Source organism: Diceros bicornis, chromosome 4, assembly GCF_020826845.1.
Source record: "Diceros bicornis minor isolate mBicDic1 chromosome 4, mDicBic1.mat.cur, whole genome shotgun sequence".
NCBI lineage: Eukaryota > Metazoa > Chordata > Mammalia > Perissodactyla > Rhinocerotidae > Diceros > Diceros bicornis.
This window is the reverse complement of record NC_080743.1, coordinates 6,868,515-6,883,544: the sequence shown is the minus strand read 5'-3', so window position 1 is coordinate 6,883,544 and position 15,030 is coordinate 6,868,515. Positions and strand designations below refer to the sequence as shown.

Below are 15,030 nucleotides of genomic sequence, written 5' to 3'. Positions count from 1 at the left end.
TGCCCAGTAACCGAGGCTGGGATCGGCAGAAGGAAGCAGAGCTGAGACTTTATTCCGCATCTGTGTGCTTTGACTTAAGCATCTATTGGGTCCCTTTAAAAATTCTCCTCTTTCCTAAAGAGAGCTCTAGCTTTTGGGGTTGGGGACCATTTCCTAAAGTCAACGCGTAAGTTAAAGGTCTGCAAAGCTGCCCACGGGTGATTTTAAATCTCGCACCAGAAAAGGAAACGTGTGCGAGGCGGAGTAGGGGGAACCGACTTGACAACATCAGCCCCCAAAGGACACCAGCCTTGGCGGGACAGGCTGCCTGCCAGCCCCGGGAGCGGGACGCCAGCCCCGCCAGAGCTCCGAGCCCCGCACGCGCGGGCCAGGGGGAGAGGAAGAGAGGGAGGTGGGGAGGGAGGGAGGAAGCGCGAGAGGGAGGGAGGAAGAAAGGGAGGGAGGCGGCGTCATGTGATCCGCTTCCCTGCTCCTTTAAGCGTCCACAGGCGGCGGAGCGGCCACAATCACAGCTCCGGGCATTGGGGGAGCCCGAGCCGGCTGCGCCGGGGGAATCCGTGCGGGCGCCTGGCGTCCGGGTCCGTCCCGTCCTCGCCGCGCTCCCGCACCCCTGAAGTTTTGCAGCGCCCAGAAAGGAGGCGAGGGAGGAGGGAGCGTGAGAGGAGAAGCAGCAAAAAGCCCACCATAAAACATTTATTTCAAGGAGGAAAGAAAAAGGGGGGCGCAAAAATGGCTGGGGCAATTATAGAAAACATGAGCACCAAGAAGCTGTGCATTGTTGGTGGGATTCTGCTCGTGTTCCAAATCATCGCCTTTCTGGTGGGAGGCTTGATTGGTAAGTGCGAGAGCTGCAAACTTTTCCCCCTTTCTCTCTTTTCGGGCCCCTTCCCTCCTTGCCTCTCGGGCTACTTGTTACAGTATCACTGCCTTGCTTCTATGATCTAATTAGTCCGGCTATTGTGCTTAAGAAAGCAGAGCTCCACGGGGCTCCGTGGGGCACAATCCAGTCTAGTGGCTAAGAGAAAAGGAGGGGAAAAAGTTTTGGCCTAGTTTCAGTATCCACTTGAAAGGAAGGAGGGGGGTGGCGGGGGTGGGAATCTTAAGCATGGCGACGGATCGCGCGAGGAAGCGCTGGGTTACAAAGTTGATTGCTGCTTCCCCCCGCTTTTTCCCGCGTTCCCCCCTTTTCCTCTCCGTTCCCTCCCAATCAGCTCCCGGAGGGCAAAGCAGTCGACTTTATTAGGAACAAGAGAAGAGTCGGGGAGCTGCGCCCGGCGCAAAGCCGAGCCCTGTTACCGGGCTGCGATCGCCGCCTGTGCAAACGCCTTTGGTCGTCTCAGCTGGGGGGGTGCGAGTTTGCATTTTGGGTCCCGAGCTTCGCGCCCTCTGCTTCCGCGCCGCACGCCCCCTCTCCCCGCCGTTTTGGTCGCCAGGTCCGAGCGGTGGGCCGGGAGGCGGGACGGGGTGTGGTGGGAGAAAGTCCTTGGCTGGCGCTGCGGCAAGTTGGAGAGGTCGGAGGGGAAAAGCGTATCCGAAAGGTGTTGCTTTTGGCCTTCTGCCCTCTCGAGAATCTCCCCTCCCCCACATCTTAGAGCCCCGACAGCCGGAAAGTCTGGAGCCCCCGGTCCTCCCGCGGCGCCTAGGAGAGCGGCCCCCGCCCCCGCGCCGCCCCCCGCAGGTGACAGCTCCGGCCCCCAGGCGACGGCGCCCGCCCTGGGAGACCTTCCCTGGCGTGCAGCGCCCGGACCTCTCGGAGCCAAACAGGCTTCCGGGTGAAGAAGATGGTCTCACGGACCTTCCACTCGGAAAAACTCCCTTCCTCTCGCTGTCGCCCCATCTCCGTCCGTCCTCCCGTCTCTCCGCACACTCGTGTTCCCCTCCCCCTCGAGATTTAGGACCTCCCGGCACAAACTTCAGCGCCAACTTTGCAAGGCGCGCGGATGGGAGGTTTTGCTTCCTTATTTCACCGATTCGTAGAACTTTGCGGAGTGAAGAGAACGCGGAGGGGCTTTCTCCGCCCGTCCCTTTGCCAGAGCCGGCGCCGCGCGCGCATCGTCGTGTTCGTGGTGGTGGTGAGAGCTGCACAGGCTTGGGCACCTCGAGTCTTCTGTGTGGCGTTTTGTCTCCTGACTCGGGTTTGATGGGAACAAATTAAAGGGAGTCTGGTTCTGTAAATCACTGTAACATCGAAGCTGATTGTTTAAACAAAGGAGAGTGGGTGAAGCTTCACCGAGGAGAGAAATTTCTGGAGGAGCTCATGCCTTTCTCTGTGTATGTATCCATAAAGCAGAAAGAGGTTCAGAGTTTTCCAAGCTCATATCCTCAATTTGGGCCAAACACTTGCATCTTTTTCTTCCTGGCAGCCTCACGCGCCCAAAGACACACACGCACACACACTCCGGTTGGGCTTTCCTGCTATGAGCTCCTGTTTGGCTCTGTGCATTCTCCATGTTTCCCTGTATTGAATTTTTCGAGGCTCTTAATACATTGTCTGCTGGGAGCTGAAGGCAGCCTTCCCTGCGCCCTCACAGTGATTATGCAGCGGTTACAATTACACCTCTTGTCTCCCTTGATGAGCAGTTGCAGTTAGATGCCATTGGATCTTGTGTGATTTCGGTGGCAGACCATAATTAAAATTTCTTGCACCTTGTGCTTTCAGAATTAAATTGGCCTATTATCCCTGTCTGACCTTCATCCTCTTTGAGGTTTTTGCACAAGCAGCGAATCATTACACATAGTTCCCTGGTGTTTTTGGTGTATGTTTCTTTTTGTTTTCTAAAGCTGATCTGCTAGCCTTGAAGAGCCCATTATCCACTGCTGCAGGTTTCTTAGGGCACTTCTGGAACTAGTATAATTTCTGGATTCTTAGTACTGTGGAGAAGGTCAGAGGGCACTGGTGAGTGGCTGCTGGAGGTTAGAGTTGCTGTAGGATCAGGACAGTTATATGTTCAAAGAGGGGTTTGTCTGCAATAAGTGGTGCCCGGGGTTGTTTTTCCCAGAGAACTTGGTTCGTGACCATACTGGATAACAATCTCTAAAAGTTAGTGATAGGGCCTAACTGCAACTAGATTTCCTTCAATCAATAAACTGCTTTAGTTCCAACTTTCCTGGAAAAAGAAAATGTCTATGTATAACACTTTTTGGGGGAAATTGTTGTAAAAGTTTACAGGTTAGCTCCCCTCCTTCCTCCCATGCCAAGGCTGTGTCCCGGGTTCCAGCCAGAAGACCGAAAAGAGCAGATCCAGTCCACATTAAACACTTTGAACAGCGACTTAGCCTTTATCTCGTCCATTTAGAGAATAAATTTTTTTTGCGGTTAAAGAACTCCAGGAATGTGGGTATGCTACAAGCCCCAAACATGGGAAATAAAGGTCAACAAAAGGTAAGTGATATGTTTTCCCACCAAACTTCCCTAAATTGGAAGTAGATGAAACTGAGCAAAAAATAGAACTTCCACAGAGTAGGCGAGTGGAGTCAGGAGGGGAAGGAGCAGTTTGTAGGCTGGGAAGTCGAAATCAAGTTCAGCAAGTCCTCTCCTGCCCTTCCCAGCGAGAAGAGGACTCCTCCACTGGTCAGTTCCACTGCTGCTTAAGAAGTAACGAGTGCTGGGTATGAAGTTCTTCCTAATACATCTGCAGAGGCCGAGTGAGAAAGTGTAATCTTCACTGTGAATTGGCCATAGTATATGTTCCTTTTTGATCACTTTGTCCTGGATGAAAGAAAATATGGCTTCCTAGGAAGGGGAGGATCTGCATGGCAAAACTCCTGGTTATAAGGACATGGGTACTGCACACACGTATACACAAAACAAAAATACTCGACCCCCCCAACAAGAGACCTACCATGCGCCCCCAAGTGACCTGGCAAAGCAGCTAACCCCAGGCCTCAGTCTCCTCATTGGTAGATCCATGAGCTTAAAGTCCCTTACAGTGAAAAAATTGTATGAATTTTCACTACTTAAAGAGTTTTATATGATGTTAAGACTGATGTTTGGTTACAGCCTTCTAGAATTGATGGGGAAAATTTAAACAGATAGCAAAGCAAATAGGAGGGATTGGGTTTTGGTTTAGTCAGCTTAAATACTCCCCTACCCCAATGGCCTTCTTAGAACCAAGTTTTTTTGTGTGTGCTTGTTTTGTTTGTTTGTTTGTTTGTTTTTCTGTGCCAGTGTCTGCTAAACTTTTAATGAGATCTGGAAAGCAATATCTTATACGCTAGAACTTGGGGTATTTAAAAATTCACTGAATTATGCCATGCTTTTGTAAAAACTTTCAGCCATTATAAAAGCATGCATCTGATTGTTTTCTTATGTCTTGAGAAGGTTTCTCAAGTGGCTAGCTTCTTTAGTATTTAGAATTCATTTAAAAGTTTAAGAACCCCTGAAGGAAAAGAAAATATTTTTAAAGATACAGCTTAATCTTTATCCTCCTTAAAAATAAGCCTGCAGAAAATTTAAAAAATAATTTTCCTTTGATTTCACGTTTGGTGAATTTAGTTCATGGAGAGGCAGCTGCAGGGGTGGTGGAAGGAGGGGGGAGGAGACCATGTGCCCTGAAACAAGAGTGCAGCCGACTCAAAATCATGAACTTGAATCCCTGGCCCATTATGTGCAATTTGCTCAGCTTCAAATTAGTCATGTCTGGGAGAGATAATGGTTGAAAAAGCAGGTCACTGTTCCCACCTGTTCTAAAACTGTTAAGAGTATGAAGATCAGGACCGGATGAAGGGGAAATTATTGCATTGTTTTGAGCATACCCGTGAATGAGAATATTCCACCCATAAACTCCGAATAAGTTTCGACAAATTGCCAATTATTATTTCTTTAGGCAGGATTGCTCTTTCTTTCAAAAGCTCACTATGTGAGCAGCCTATTTTTGATTTTTTAATGCTGAGCATATTGTGTGTGTATAAATATAATACATATAGACATACACACATATGTAATCAGTTTTCTCAATTTTTATATGGCCTTATTTACTGCCTTTCAATGGTATAGCCCATACTATTGTGCTATTATTGTTTAAATGGGAACTAGTGATGGTTTTGATTGTGGTCCATTCGTGTGAGTTTTTGTTTCTGCTACTATAGTTTATTTGGAAGTTGCAGGGTTTTAAGGAATTAAATAGAATTACAGGCATGCAGAGTACATAAGGGTTTGCTTCATAGTACGTTAGGTTTTAAGCTTGTTGTGGTATTTATTATATTTTAGCATATATTAATAATGCAATACTTATAATCCTGCAGTGTTTGGATATCTGGTGAGAATCTTGAAAAGAACTAATTAATTGGCTTTTGGTTGATGTTAGCCACATTTTTCTGTATTTGATTCTGCTTTTTATTTTGTAAAATTTCGTATCTGACTAAACCATGGCATTTTTTTCTCTTTGTTAACTACCAGAGTATATGATGTGGTCGGTAGGAGTACTGTGCAACCTCAGAAGTTCTTCTCGAGAATTTTTGTGAAGGGTGGGAAATCTTTTATAATTGAAATTACATTATATGACTTTTAGAAAACTAAACTGTCTACTTGGTTATTGCAACAAAATCACACTTGTGCTAGCAATGTCTTATCATGTTTTCATCTAATTGTTCAGTACAGCCTGTCTCACCTTCTATTGGAACTTTCCCTTTTCCCTGTTCAAAGTAAGAAATATTTCCTTGAGATCATACGGTGATGTGAGGCTCTGTAAGGTTTTCAAGTCTCCTGCCTGGAACCCAGATCTAGATGGAAAGCCTTTCCTAGCTAGTTGACATTTTGCAATAATTTGGCCTTTAAAATTTTTTTTAAATCCATGTACACTGAGGAGAGATTCTTAACTTATCTTCTCCTCATAAAGGTGTTTCTATGGAGATTTAGAATTTGAGATTGTATGAAGGTCCTTAGCTCAGAGCTCGTGTGTGTCACCTGCCTGATGTGCACAATATTGATTAGAGCCGATGGTGCGCCCAGGATAGGGAAGCCTGAGTGACCTTGGGAAGCCAGAGGTAGAAAAGAGCCCCTCTTCATCCAAGTTCACCAGCAAAAGACTTCTTATGATGAGGTTTCTAGCATCAAGATGATGCTCACTCATTTACTGGGAATTTGAGCACATGTGAAATGAGAAGCCCTGTTATATACCATCAAATCTAATAAAAATCTAGTAAAAAAAATAATATCTCATGTTGAAATAAATATATTAATAAAATAATATCAATAATGTTTAACATGTGTTAAGTGTGTACTGCGTGCCAGACCTTATCTAATTTAATCCGCGCAAAGGCTTGCCAAGTTGGTACTGTTGTACCCATTTTACACGTAAGTAACCCGAGGTGCAGAAAGGTCTAGTAAAATTGCTGAAGATACCTAGCTAGCCAGGGTCAAAGCTGGGATTGGACTCCAGTCAATCTGAGATTAGAGCCAGAATTCTCAGCCGTTAGGTAATCCTGCCCCACGTCCCAAAGCTGTGACTTTTAGGACCAAATAAAAATGATTTGAATGCAGAAAGACATGGTGAGGAACACTACAAATGCATTTTCTCATTTTTAATCATTGGGTAACATATCAAAAGGAAAAACCATCGAATAGTCTGATAAAGGAAATGGAGCTCAGCTCTACGTAGCAGAGCAGTGCCCTACCCAGGCTAAGAGAGGATGCCTTTCGAGAAGACTGCACATGCCAGTCCAACCAATGTCGTACAAGGTCAACCCAGTCCTTGTAATTGGAGGAATCGTTCAATTGGCCGAGCAGCCAAGTTCATTACCCATAATGTGTTTGACTTCTGCTACTTTAAGGAAGGCTACTCGATTTTGTTTTCTCTAGTTTGTGGTTTTAACGTATTTATATAGTTATATGAGCCTGGACTTTTTCAAAGGAAGAGGAGAGAAGCAATCAGCCGAAGTTGGAGAGGATTTTAGAGGGTGTGGATTGTCAGTGACGGGAGAGCAATTGAAAGGAGAACCTTTGTTGAAAGTTGAAAATCCTGTTCCCCAAAGGATAACTTTTGTTTTATAAACACACCCATGCATAATAATGAAGGCATTTCAAACTGGAGGCTTCCGTGCTGATGCTGTGAATAGGTACATTTGGTTCTTTGGAAAAAATGCTGATAGACTTTCTCTCTTGAAAGATTTGCTGCCCTCAATTTTGATAGACTGTAAGAAATGGTGGGAGATGACAGCATCAAGACATGAAATGATCATGTGTGTATGATTTAGGTCTTACATCTTCTCTGAGGTGCTAGTGGTGGCCTGATAGACAAATGTGCTAGATATGGTGCCCACATGAGGATGGAGATGGGACTGGAGAGGAGGAACTTTAGGCATTGAAGTTCTCAAACTTGACGAAATGTTTTGTTAGTTCCCTCTTCATAATAGGGCTAATCTAAAACGATTGCTAAATAACTGAAAAGAGCACCTCATATGTTTTAGAATAAAAAAGTACTAAGGTTCTTTAGCCTTGTACCACCTCTCCCTCCCACCCCCCAACACCTCTAATGAAATCTTGTAGGGGAGCAATAGCAGTACTCAGATTGTCATCTGACCCCTAGGGAGAGAGTTGGTTTATCATGATTGGTTGCTTTTTGAGGATTTCCTGGTTGACTGTGGAAAGCATTTTACATGTATTGATCCGTTTAATGATCATAACAACTTAGAGAAGCAGGCACTTTCTCCAGTTTTCAGATGAATCTGAGGCTCACTGAAGGAACTTTTCAGAGGTCACAGAGATAGTAAATGAGAGGGCTGGCACTCAAGCCCACGATCCTTGACTGAGCGCTAAGCCATGCTCTGTAGTCTAAGCCTCTTTCCTCCTATTATCCCTTCAATTTCTACGGGAAGCAAAGGGTTGAGTTTGATGAAACTGATTTTACATGATTCTGATTCTATGTAGATTCAATAGAAAATGAAAGCTCGGTCTCCACTTTTTCTGCTTTTCCCCCTTTCCCAAACCACATACCCCTATCACTGCATGGGCACTAATCCGTGACCTCGTTACTTCATGAACAAATGATCCCAATTCTGAATATGTATTAACTGCTTACACTAGCCATTGTAAAGGTTGACCAGTGCTTGCGGGACATGCTGGGGAGGGCTGAACCTGAGAAAATTATACCCCAGCTCCCTGCAAAAAGAAGTTATTACACACAGTGAAGAGTGACTGAAAGTTGTAATTGAAAACGTGTCAAAATAACCGACCTCCTGAATGGTGCCTGGACGTGGCCTACACAATAGGTCCTGAATATAGCTGTGAGCACAGGAGAGGGGAATGTGGGTGTGCAGAAGGGAGGTGGGAGTAGAATATGGACTCAGGAAAGAAAAACTAAGGCCTTTGTAAGCATATGAGACCGTCTGTTTGAGACACAGCTTGTACCTGGATTTCTAAAACCTATTTCTGATGCCGTCCACCTCCCCCAGCCTGAGATATGCCTGTTTAAATCCTGGGCCTTCAAGTATAATTTTCTGCTCCGTCTTTTTCTTCCCTACTCTGTTCTCTTAATATTCCCTGGTAAAGGAGTGTTCTTTCTTTGCTGGCCCACAGGAATTATAGGGCCTTCTTAAACGTCTGTTAATTCTCTGGGTTAACTCAGAGGCTTTATCCACAAAACACATTTCCAAGAAAGCAGAGGTAATTGAAAGAAGGGGCCAAGTTATTACATTTGTTTTGGCAAGGCATTGTGATTTTTCTTTAGAAAGAAGGTCTCTAAATGATTGGCTCAGTTTTTTTTCAAGCCCTAGATTCATAAGGCTAAGCTCATGAGAGCTGGTTAGGGGGCAGTCAACTGCTGCCTAGTCCTGGCTGAGCCCCTCCCAAAGAGAGAGCTCCCGGTCCCAAGGCTGCATCATGTAGTGGAGAGAAAGTTGACGACTGCCGATGACTTGTGCTCTCAGTGATTCAAATAAGTCACAAAAGCTCCTTGGCTCCCGCCCTCGACTGGGATGTGGGACAGAGCCCCGCCGGGTCACGGATGATGGTTGTGAGGAATCCACTATCTTGAGGAGATGGCACCTGTTGAGGCATGTCGTTGAACCAGGCCCACCAGAGATGCGATTCCCAGAGGACTTTTCCCTGAAACTATCTGCTTAACCCCATATCCATCTTTCCTACTCTTCCTTCCCTGTCTCTCTCTGTTCTTAGATCTGGGGGAACTTAACCATGACGTTGTTTATTTTCTATTCATTTTCTTTCTTGAGTCACCACCACTTTGTCGAACACCTCCAGATTCATGGGCCTGTTGAGCCAGAAGGAATGGGAATGACCCAAAGCACTACTCAGTTTGGGTTTGAAAGTGCACAGAAAAGTCATCCTGCTTTCTGACATTGATTCTCATGTTATAAACGCATGTGTCATAATGTGCTTTCCTCAAATAGTAGATATTAATATTGTTGCTGAGAACTAGTAAATAAGAACGCAAGTCTAAATCATTCTCCCAAGGCAGGCACATTTTGCTCCCAAGAAAATCCTTCAAGCTTTTACTCAAGGTCTATCTATTACTTTTGCTTTATACACACTTTTACTAGAGCTTGGTGATGCCATTTTCTAAGTCTACAACAGTTGGGCCGATTTACCACAGAAACTCACTGGCAGTAGAGAGATGTAGGAGTGTGGTAGGTAACATGAGGACAAGGAAGAGAAAGGGAAGAATGCCCAGGATTCTGGGGTCTCTGTGCTATAGATGGGTATTTTCCCATCTCAGCAGCCTCCTTGGCACCATTGTGACATGATAGGCTGACAAGATAATTGATTCCACTCTGCAGCTCTGTGATCTTTTTACTTGTCGTGAGCATGGCTTTTTGAGTCCACTGTATCCAGACGCTTTGGTGTGGTTTGGCCTGAATGGAAGTGTGGAGCTTGTTGCTATTAAATTGTAAAGATGCAAGGGCCTTGGAGACATCCTGTCCTCCCTCCTTTGAGGAGGAATCAGAGGCCCAGGAAAGGGAAGGGACTCAGTTTACACAATTAGAGGCAGAGCCGTGGCTTGCACTCAGGTTCTGATGCCAGTCAGCACTCCAAACATGTTATCTCCTCTGAGTTTCAGCATGAAGATCATCTGATTTCTCTCCGAGGCCGTGGAGTTAATGTGCAGAAAATTCCCAACGTGTGGTTCCTATAGCTCTATTGACTTTTCTCTTAAAAATAAAATACCAATAACTTTGTCTTCTCCTTCTTGCCTTTGTATACTTAATATTCTTAGCTACTTTCTTGTGGAACAATAGAATTATATACGGTGTCAAGAAGCTGTTCTATGTGGAAGAACACCACAGAATTAAAAAAACACACACACAACTAAATTCCTTCTTTGCTTGCTGAGGGTGTGGTACATTCTCTTCCTCTTGCTTGAGAAAACTGTTGTAAATTTAAAACTTAAAAAAAAAAAAAATTCCTAGACTGTGGTCCTTATAATCCAACCAAAGTACCATCCTCATGTTTAGTTTTAAGACGTCATCAATCTGAGGCGTCTTTGACTCAAATTCTGAAACTTTTGAGCTTTCAGGGGCTGTTTGTGGCAAGCATAATTCCGAAGTTGTAGTGAGTTTAAGGGAAATGACATGCCTTATATTTTTTTGGTCTGATTTACATACAAAAGAAGCAATAGCATTGCTCATCCTTCGTTTCTACCATTTCTTCACTCTGAGGGTAATTGCAAACAGAAAATTCAAATCGCCAAAATAGGACTTAAAACGTTGAGGGCCCCATGCGGTTGTGACTCAAAAGCATGTTTTTGTGATTCCAGAGGTGCAGATATTACACTGTAAATTCTTTCTCCTCTGGCTTTCTTTTTGTTGAAACTACGCAGAGTCATGAAGCACGATGTTTTTCTGCATTCTCTGATTTAGCCGTCACGAATCTGGACTTTTAAGTCGCTGTTAAACATGCTTGCCTTTGGGTGATCACAACCAAAAAGTTGGATTCCATGTTTATTAAATCCGGCCTCTCTCAAGGTGGATCAGGTCTTTTTGAGGCCCTGTTCCTTTAACTCTGGGTTCTTATATATTTTATCTGTTCTCATTTAGGGTGTAACTCGCCCGAGAACGGAATGCCTCAAATGTAGAAAAGACACGTCCGTCCCACATTCCTTTCTTTTCTCTGTTCTGTTGAGCTAGTTCTGGCTTGTGTGAAATGGGCTCCAACTTTAGTCGCTGCGTGCCTGGGCTGAGGGGAATTGTAGATAAAATTTTTACTGCACCAGGGGTCTTGTGTCACTGTAACCTGCCTCTACTTAGAGAGGATCAGCTTCCTCAGGATTGTGAGGTGGGGTGGGCGGAGTAGGGGGGTGTTGGCTGTGCTGGGTAACTCTGGGGCCTTAGAAATCCTTCTAGCCCCCATTCCTCCTAATTTTACAGAATTGGCAGGTATCGAGAGAGGCCATGTTAAATCCCCAGCACCATTCATTGAACATGCCCAGACAGAACAGAGTTTTGCTCTATGAGTACGTGGTGTTTCTGGATAATACTTGATGAAAGAGAAAGAAACAGGATAATTTGTAGACACCCAAGATTTGTAATCTAAAAGGATACTAAGGTCACCTTTCAATTCGCATTTGTTTCTTTTTTTTACAGATATCGAAAGAATTCCCCCAATCCACACCTTGGGAGAAGGATAACCAGCGTGTTTGGGATTTGAGCAAAATCAGCATTAGTATAGATTTGAGGCAACAATATTTCTGGGTCGAGACTTGGGTTAGGTGCTGATATCAGCTCTGCTCAGGGAAGCCGTCCGTTCTCCCCTCAGCTCACTTTAGAATAACTCTGCTAGCTAAGCAGAACTGCTACAGGAGTTTTGAAAGTTGCTTTGATGATTTGGGCTTCTTAGAGGATTCTTAGGAAGCAGTCACACTGTAAAACAACATGGTGCTGGCTCAAGGTTCTCCATACGATGTTTCTGTTCAATGATAAACTTACTGATCCTTCCATGCAAAACAATCAGATTTCTAACTGATGACGTGTGGTTTTATGGTTGATCAAGGGATGGGATATGGTTTGTTACCAAACTTGCTTTGTAACCTGGACAAACCATTTACACATTGTGAGCCTCAGTTTCCTCATCTGAAAATTTCTCTTTTACGGGGAGTTGTGGGATGTAAATGAAAGAACGTAAGTGACCTGCACATACGTTGTAGGTCAGCCAATATGTGTTAGCCATTTCCGTGAATTTGAAGTTGTCACTAATTAATTTTTTGAGTTTTTTTTTTTTTTTTTTGTCATCTATGTCTGGTTAGGCCTATAGCAGGTTATTTCTGCCTCTTAGTGGATTACATAAAATTAGAAATCCAGCCACTCTGGCTGATAGCCTTCTGTTAGACATAATCCCTGCTAGCCCAGAGTTCAAGAATCATGTCATTTACACATTTGATGAATTAGAGCGATTAATTTACTTTTTAATCCAGTTAGTGATGTTTGTCACTAATTTTCACAGATTTTAATTTGAATCTTAAATTTTGCTTTTTACAATGCTGGGCCAGTATTCATGGCTCTGTATAGCAGAGGTAAGCCCAGGTAGCAGGACTGTTAAATGGATCTCTCTCAGTACGTGGAAGAGAGAGAGTCCGTCCGTACTTGTTGCAAAGTGAATCCCAGTGGTTCTTCTGTTTTACATTATAGAATTGAAGCCATCATCCCTTGGAAAATTTTGTTTGCTTCTAGATATAATGTAAATGACAAAGAGCTTTGCAAGTCAAGCTTTGAGGAAAAAAATGATGATGTTTTATAAAATATTAACTACTTCTGAAACATTAGCTAGAATTGTAGTGCTTTATTATAAGAAATTATAAATAAAAGATGAAGATGAAAATATAACCCCTATAAGACTCTAAGCTACATGAGAGCAAGGATGGTCTAATCTGCTCACCCTTATCTCCCATGGTTACCACAGGGTGGTGCAATATGGGGGCCCAGTTATACTTCTTGAAGAAATAGGTAGATAAATGCCTTGCATTTTGGACCTAGTGCAGAGGTAGCTAAAATGCTTCAACTTTAAGGTTTGCCCCAAGACTTGTAGCATTAATTCTGGGCTATTCTTTTATAATTTATGTTCATTACTTCCTAAGAGGTTTTATCTTTTTTGAGGAAGATTGGCCCTGAGCTAACATCTGTTGCCGACCTTCCTCTTTTTCTTTTTTCTCCCCAAAGCCTCAGTACATAGTTGTATATCCTAGTTGTAGGTCCTTCTAGTTCTTTTATGTGGGGCACCACCTCAGTGTGGCTTGATGAGCAATGAGTAGGTCCCCGCCCGGGATCTGAACCAGCGAGCCCCGGGCCACCAAAGAGGAAGATGCGAACTTAACCATTATGCCACTGGGCCGGCCCTGTATTCTTTTATAATTTAAATGAGAGGAGATTTCTTACTATTCACTTGAACTTAAAAGATTGTGCACCTTCATGGTTTGTATGCTTATAAAAGTGTATAATTTTTGGAGTTTTGGAAAGGTACCCTCTCCTACTGTATTGTGGAAACTAAGGCTCAGAAAAGTTCACAGTGAGAGAATAAGGTTTGAACCACGTTTCCTGACCACTGGTGGAGTGTTTCATTACCTCTGCCTACCATTCACTGATTACTATTACTTCTAATCTATATATTTCGTCTTTATTTAGCCATAAAGGCAGAGAATTGACTGTGACTAGTTGTCTACACTGGTTGATAAAGTTTGCTGGGAGGAAGGGGACACACGTTAATATATGTATTTCCAAATTTGGAATATGCAAATGAGAATGTTGAATGATAATTGAAATTTTATGACTTGTCTTTAAGAAATAAATGTGTGTCTTCTGCTTCATGAGGTCTATTTTTTAGGGGCTTCTTTGGGAAAGTCACATAGTTTGCTTAATTTTCTCTATACTTTTAAAGATGGAAAATTTGTCTTTTAAAATTTCACTTCTAAGAATTTTGCAGATGTATTTATGGTTCCTTTAGAGATCAATAATTTATTTATGATGCCAACGTTTATAACTACCCTGACAAGAAAGCATAATACGTTCTAATAACCACCTCTGCGTTCCGTTGTGTTCAGCTTGTGGATCCGGTGGGTGGGAATGAGTGCATCCACACATTCTTCCAGGTTCTGGAAGGTACTGCAGCATGCTGTGCTGAGTATGTGCCTGCAGGCCAAGAGGAACCTGGGCACGCTGACTGCCTAGTGGAGCCAGGTGGAGACGCGGGAACAGAGATTTAAGAAGCAGATGTAAGCTCAAACGGAAGGAAGCAAAAGCCAAGGAGGAAGCCACACAAAGGCTGGCCTTGGACTTCTCTAGGCCAGACCTTCCAGCTAGAGGTGGGAGTATTGGAGGGAGGGGACACCGAGCTGGCGTTGAGTAAGGGGAGAGGGCGTGGTGTTAGAGAGAAACAGGGGCTTGGAAGAAAGGCGAGGGGCTGGCCCCATGGCTTAGCGGTTAAGTGCGCGCACTGCTACTGGTGGCCCGGTGGGATCCCAGGCGCCCACCAGACGCACCGCTTGTCGGGCCATGCTGAGGCCGCATCCCACATACAGCAACTAGAAGGTTGTGCAGCTATGACATACAACTATCTACTGGGGCTTTGGGGAAAAAAGGAGGAGGATTGGCAATAGATGTTAGCTCAGAGCTGGTCTTCCTCAGCAAAAAGAGGAGGATTAGCTCAGGGCTGATCTTCCTCACAAAAAAAAAAAAAAAGAAAGGCGAGAGGGGGTCCTCCTCGGCAGGGTCATCACGTCATCGTATACTCCCTCCCTGTACAATAATGACACTTTTTTTTTTTTTTTTTTACTGTTCTAAATGTAAGCAAGAGCTTTGGGGTCAGAAGGACTGGATACAAATCCAGGCTCCACCACTTGCTGGCTGTGTGATCTCGAACAAATGACTTAATCTCAGAGTTCATCTTAACGTCATCTCTGAGTCTCTTCATCTCTCAGATGGGTAAAGTGGAGTCATGATGCTCATCTCCTGACCTTGCTGTGAGGATTAAATGACATAATATGTGAAGAGATTAAACAAGATAATATGTGTACAGTGCCTGGCATATGGTAAACACTCTGAATATGCTAGGTACTATTTTATTATTAGTCTTATCCTTTTAGCCCAGGA

The 15,030-nt window shown here is 44.1% G+C and overlaps 1 protein-coding gene across 3 annotated transcripts in view; it reads left to right on the top strand.

The window, feature by feature from the left end:
* The first annotated feature begins 522 nt into the window (after window positions 1-522).
* Window positions 523-15,030, top strand: part of WLS (Wnt ligand secretion mediator) — a 91,379-nt gene continuing 76,871 nt past the window's right edge. For 2 of the 3 annotated variants that reach the window (XM_058538273.1, XM_058538272.1), the window contains exon 1: window positions 523-835. In XM_058538273.1, coding sequence (XP_058394256.1) covers window positions 730-835 — 106 coding nt within the window. In that variant the 5' untranslated portion in view covers window positions 523-729. The remainder of the gene's footprint in view (window positions 836-15,030) is intronic. The other variant, XM_058538271.1, reaches the window with a different exon arrangement.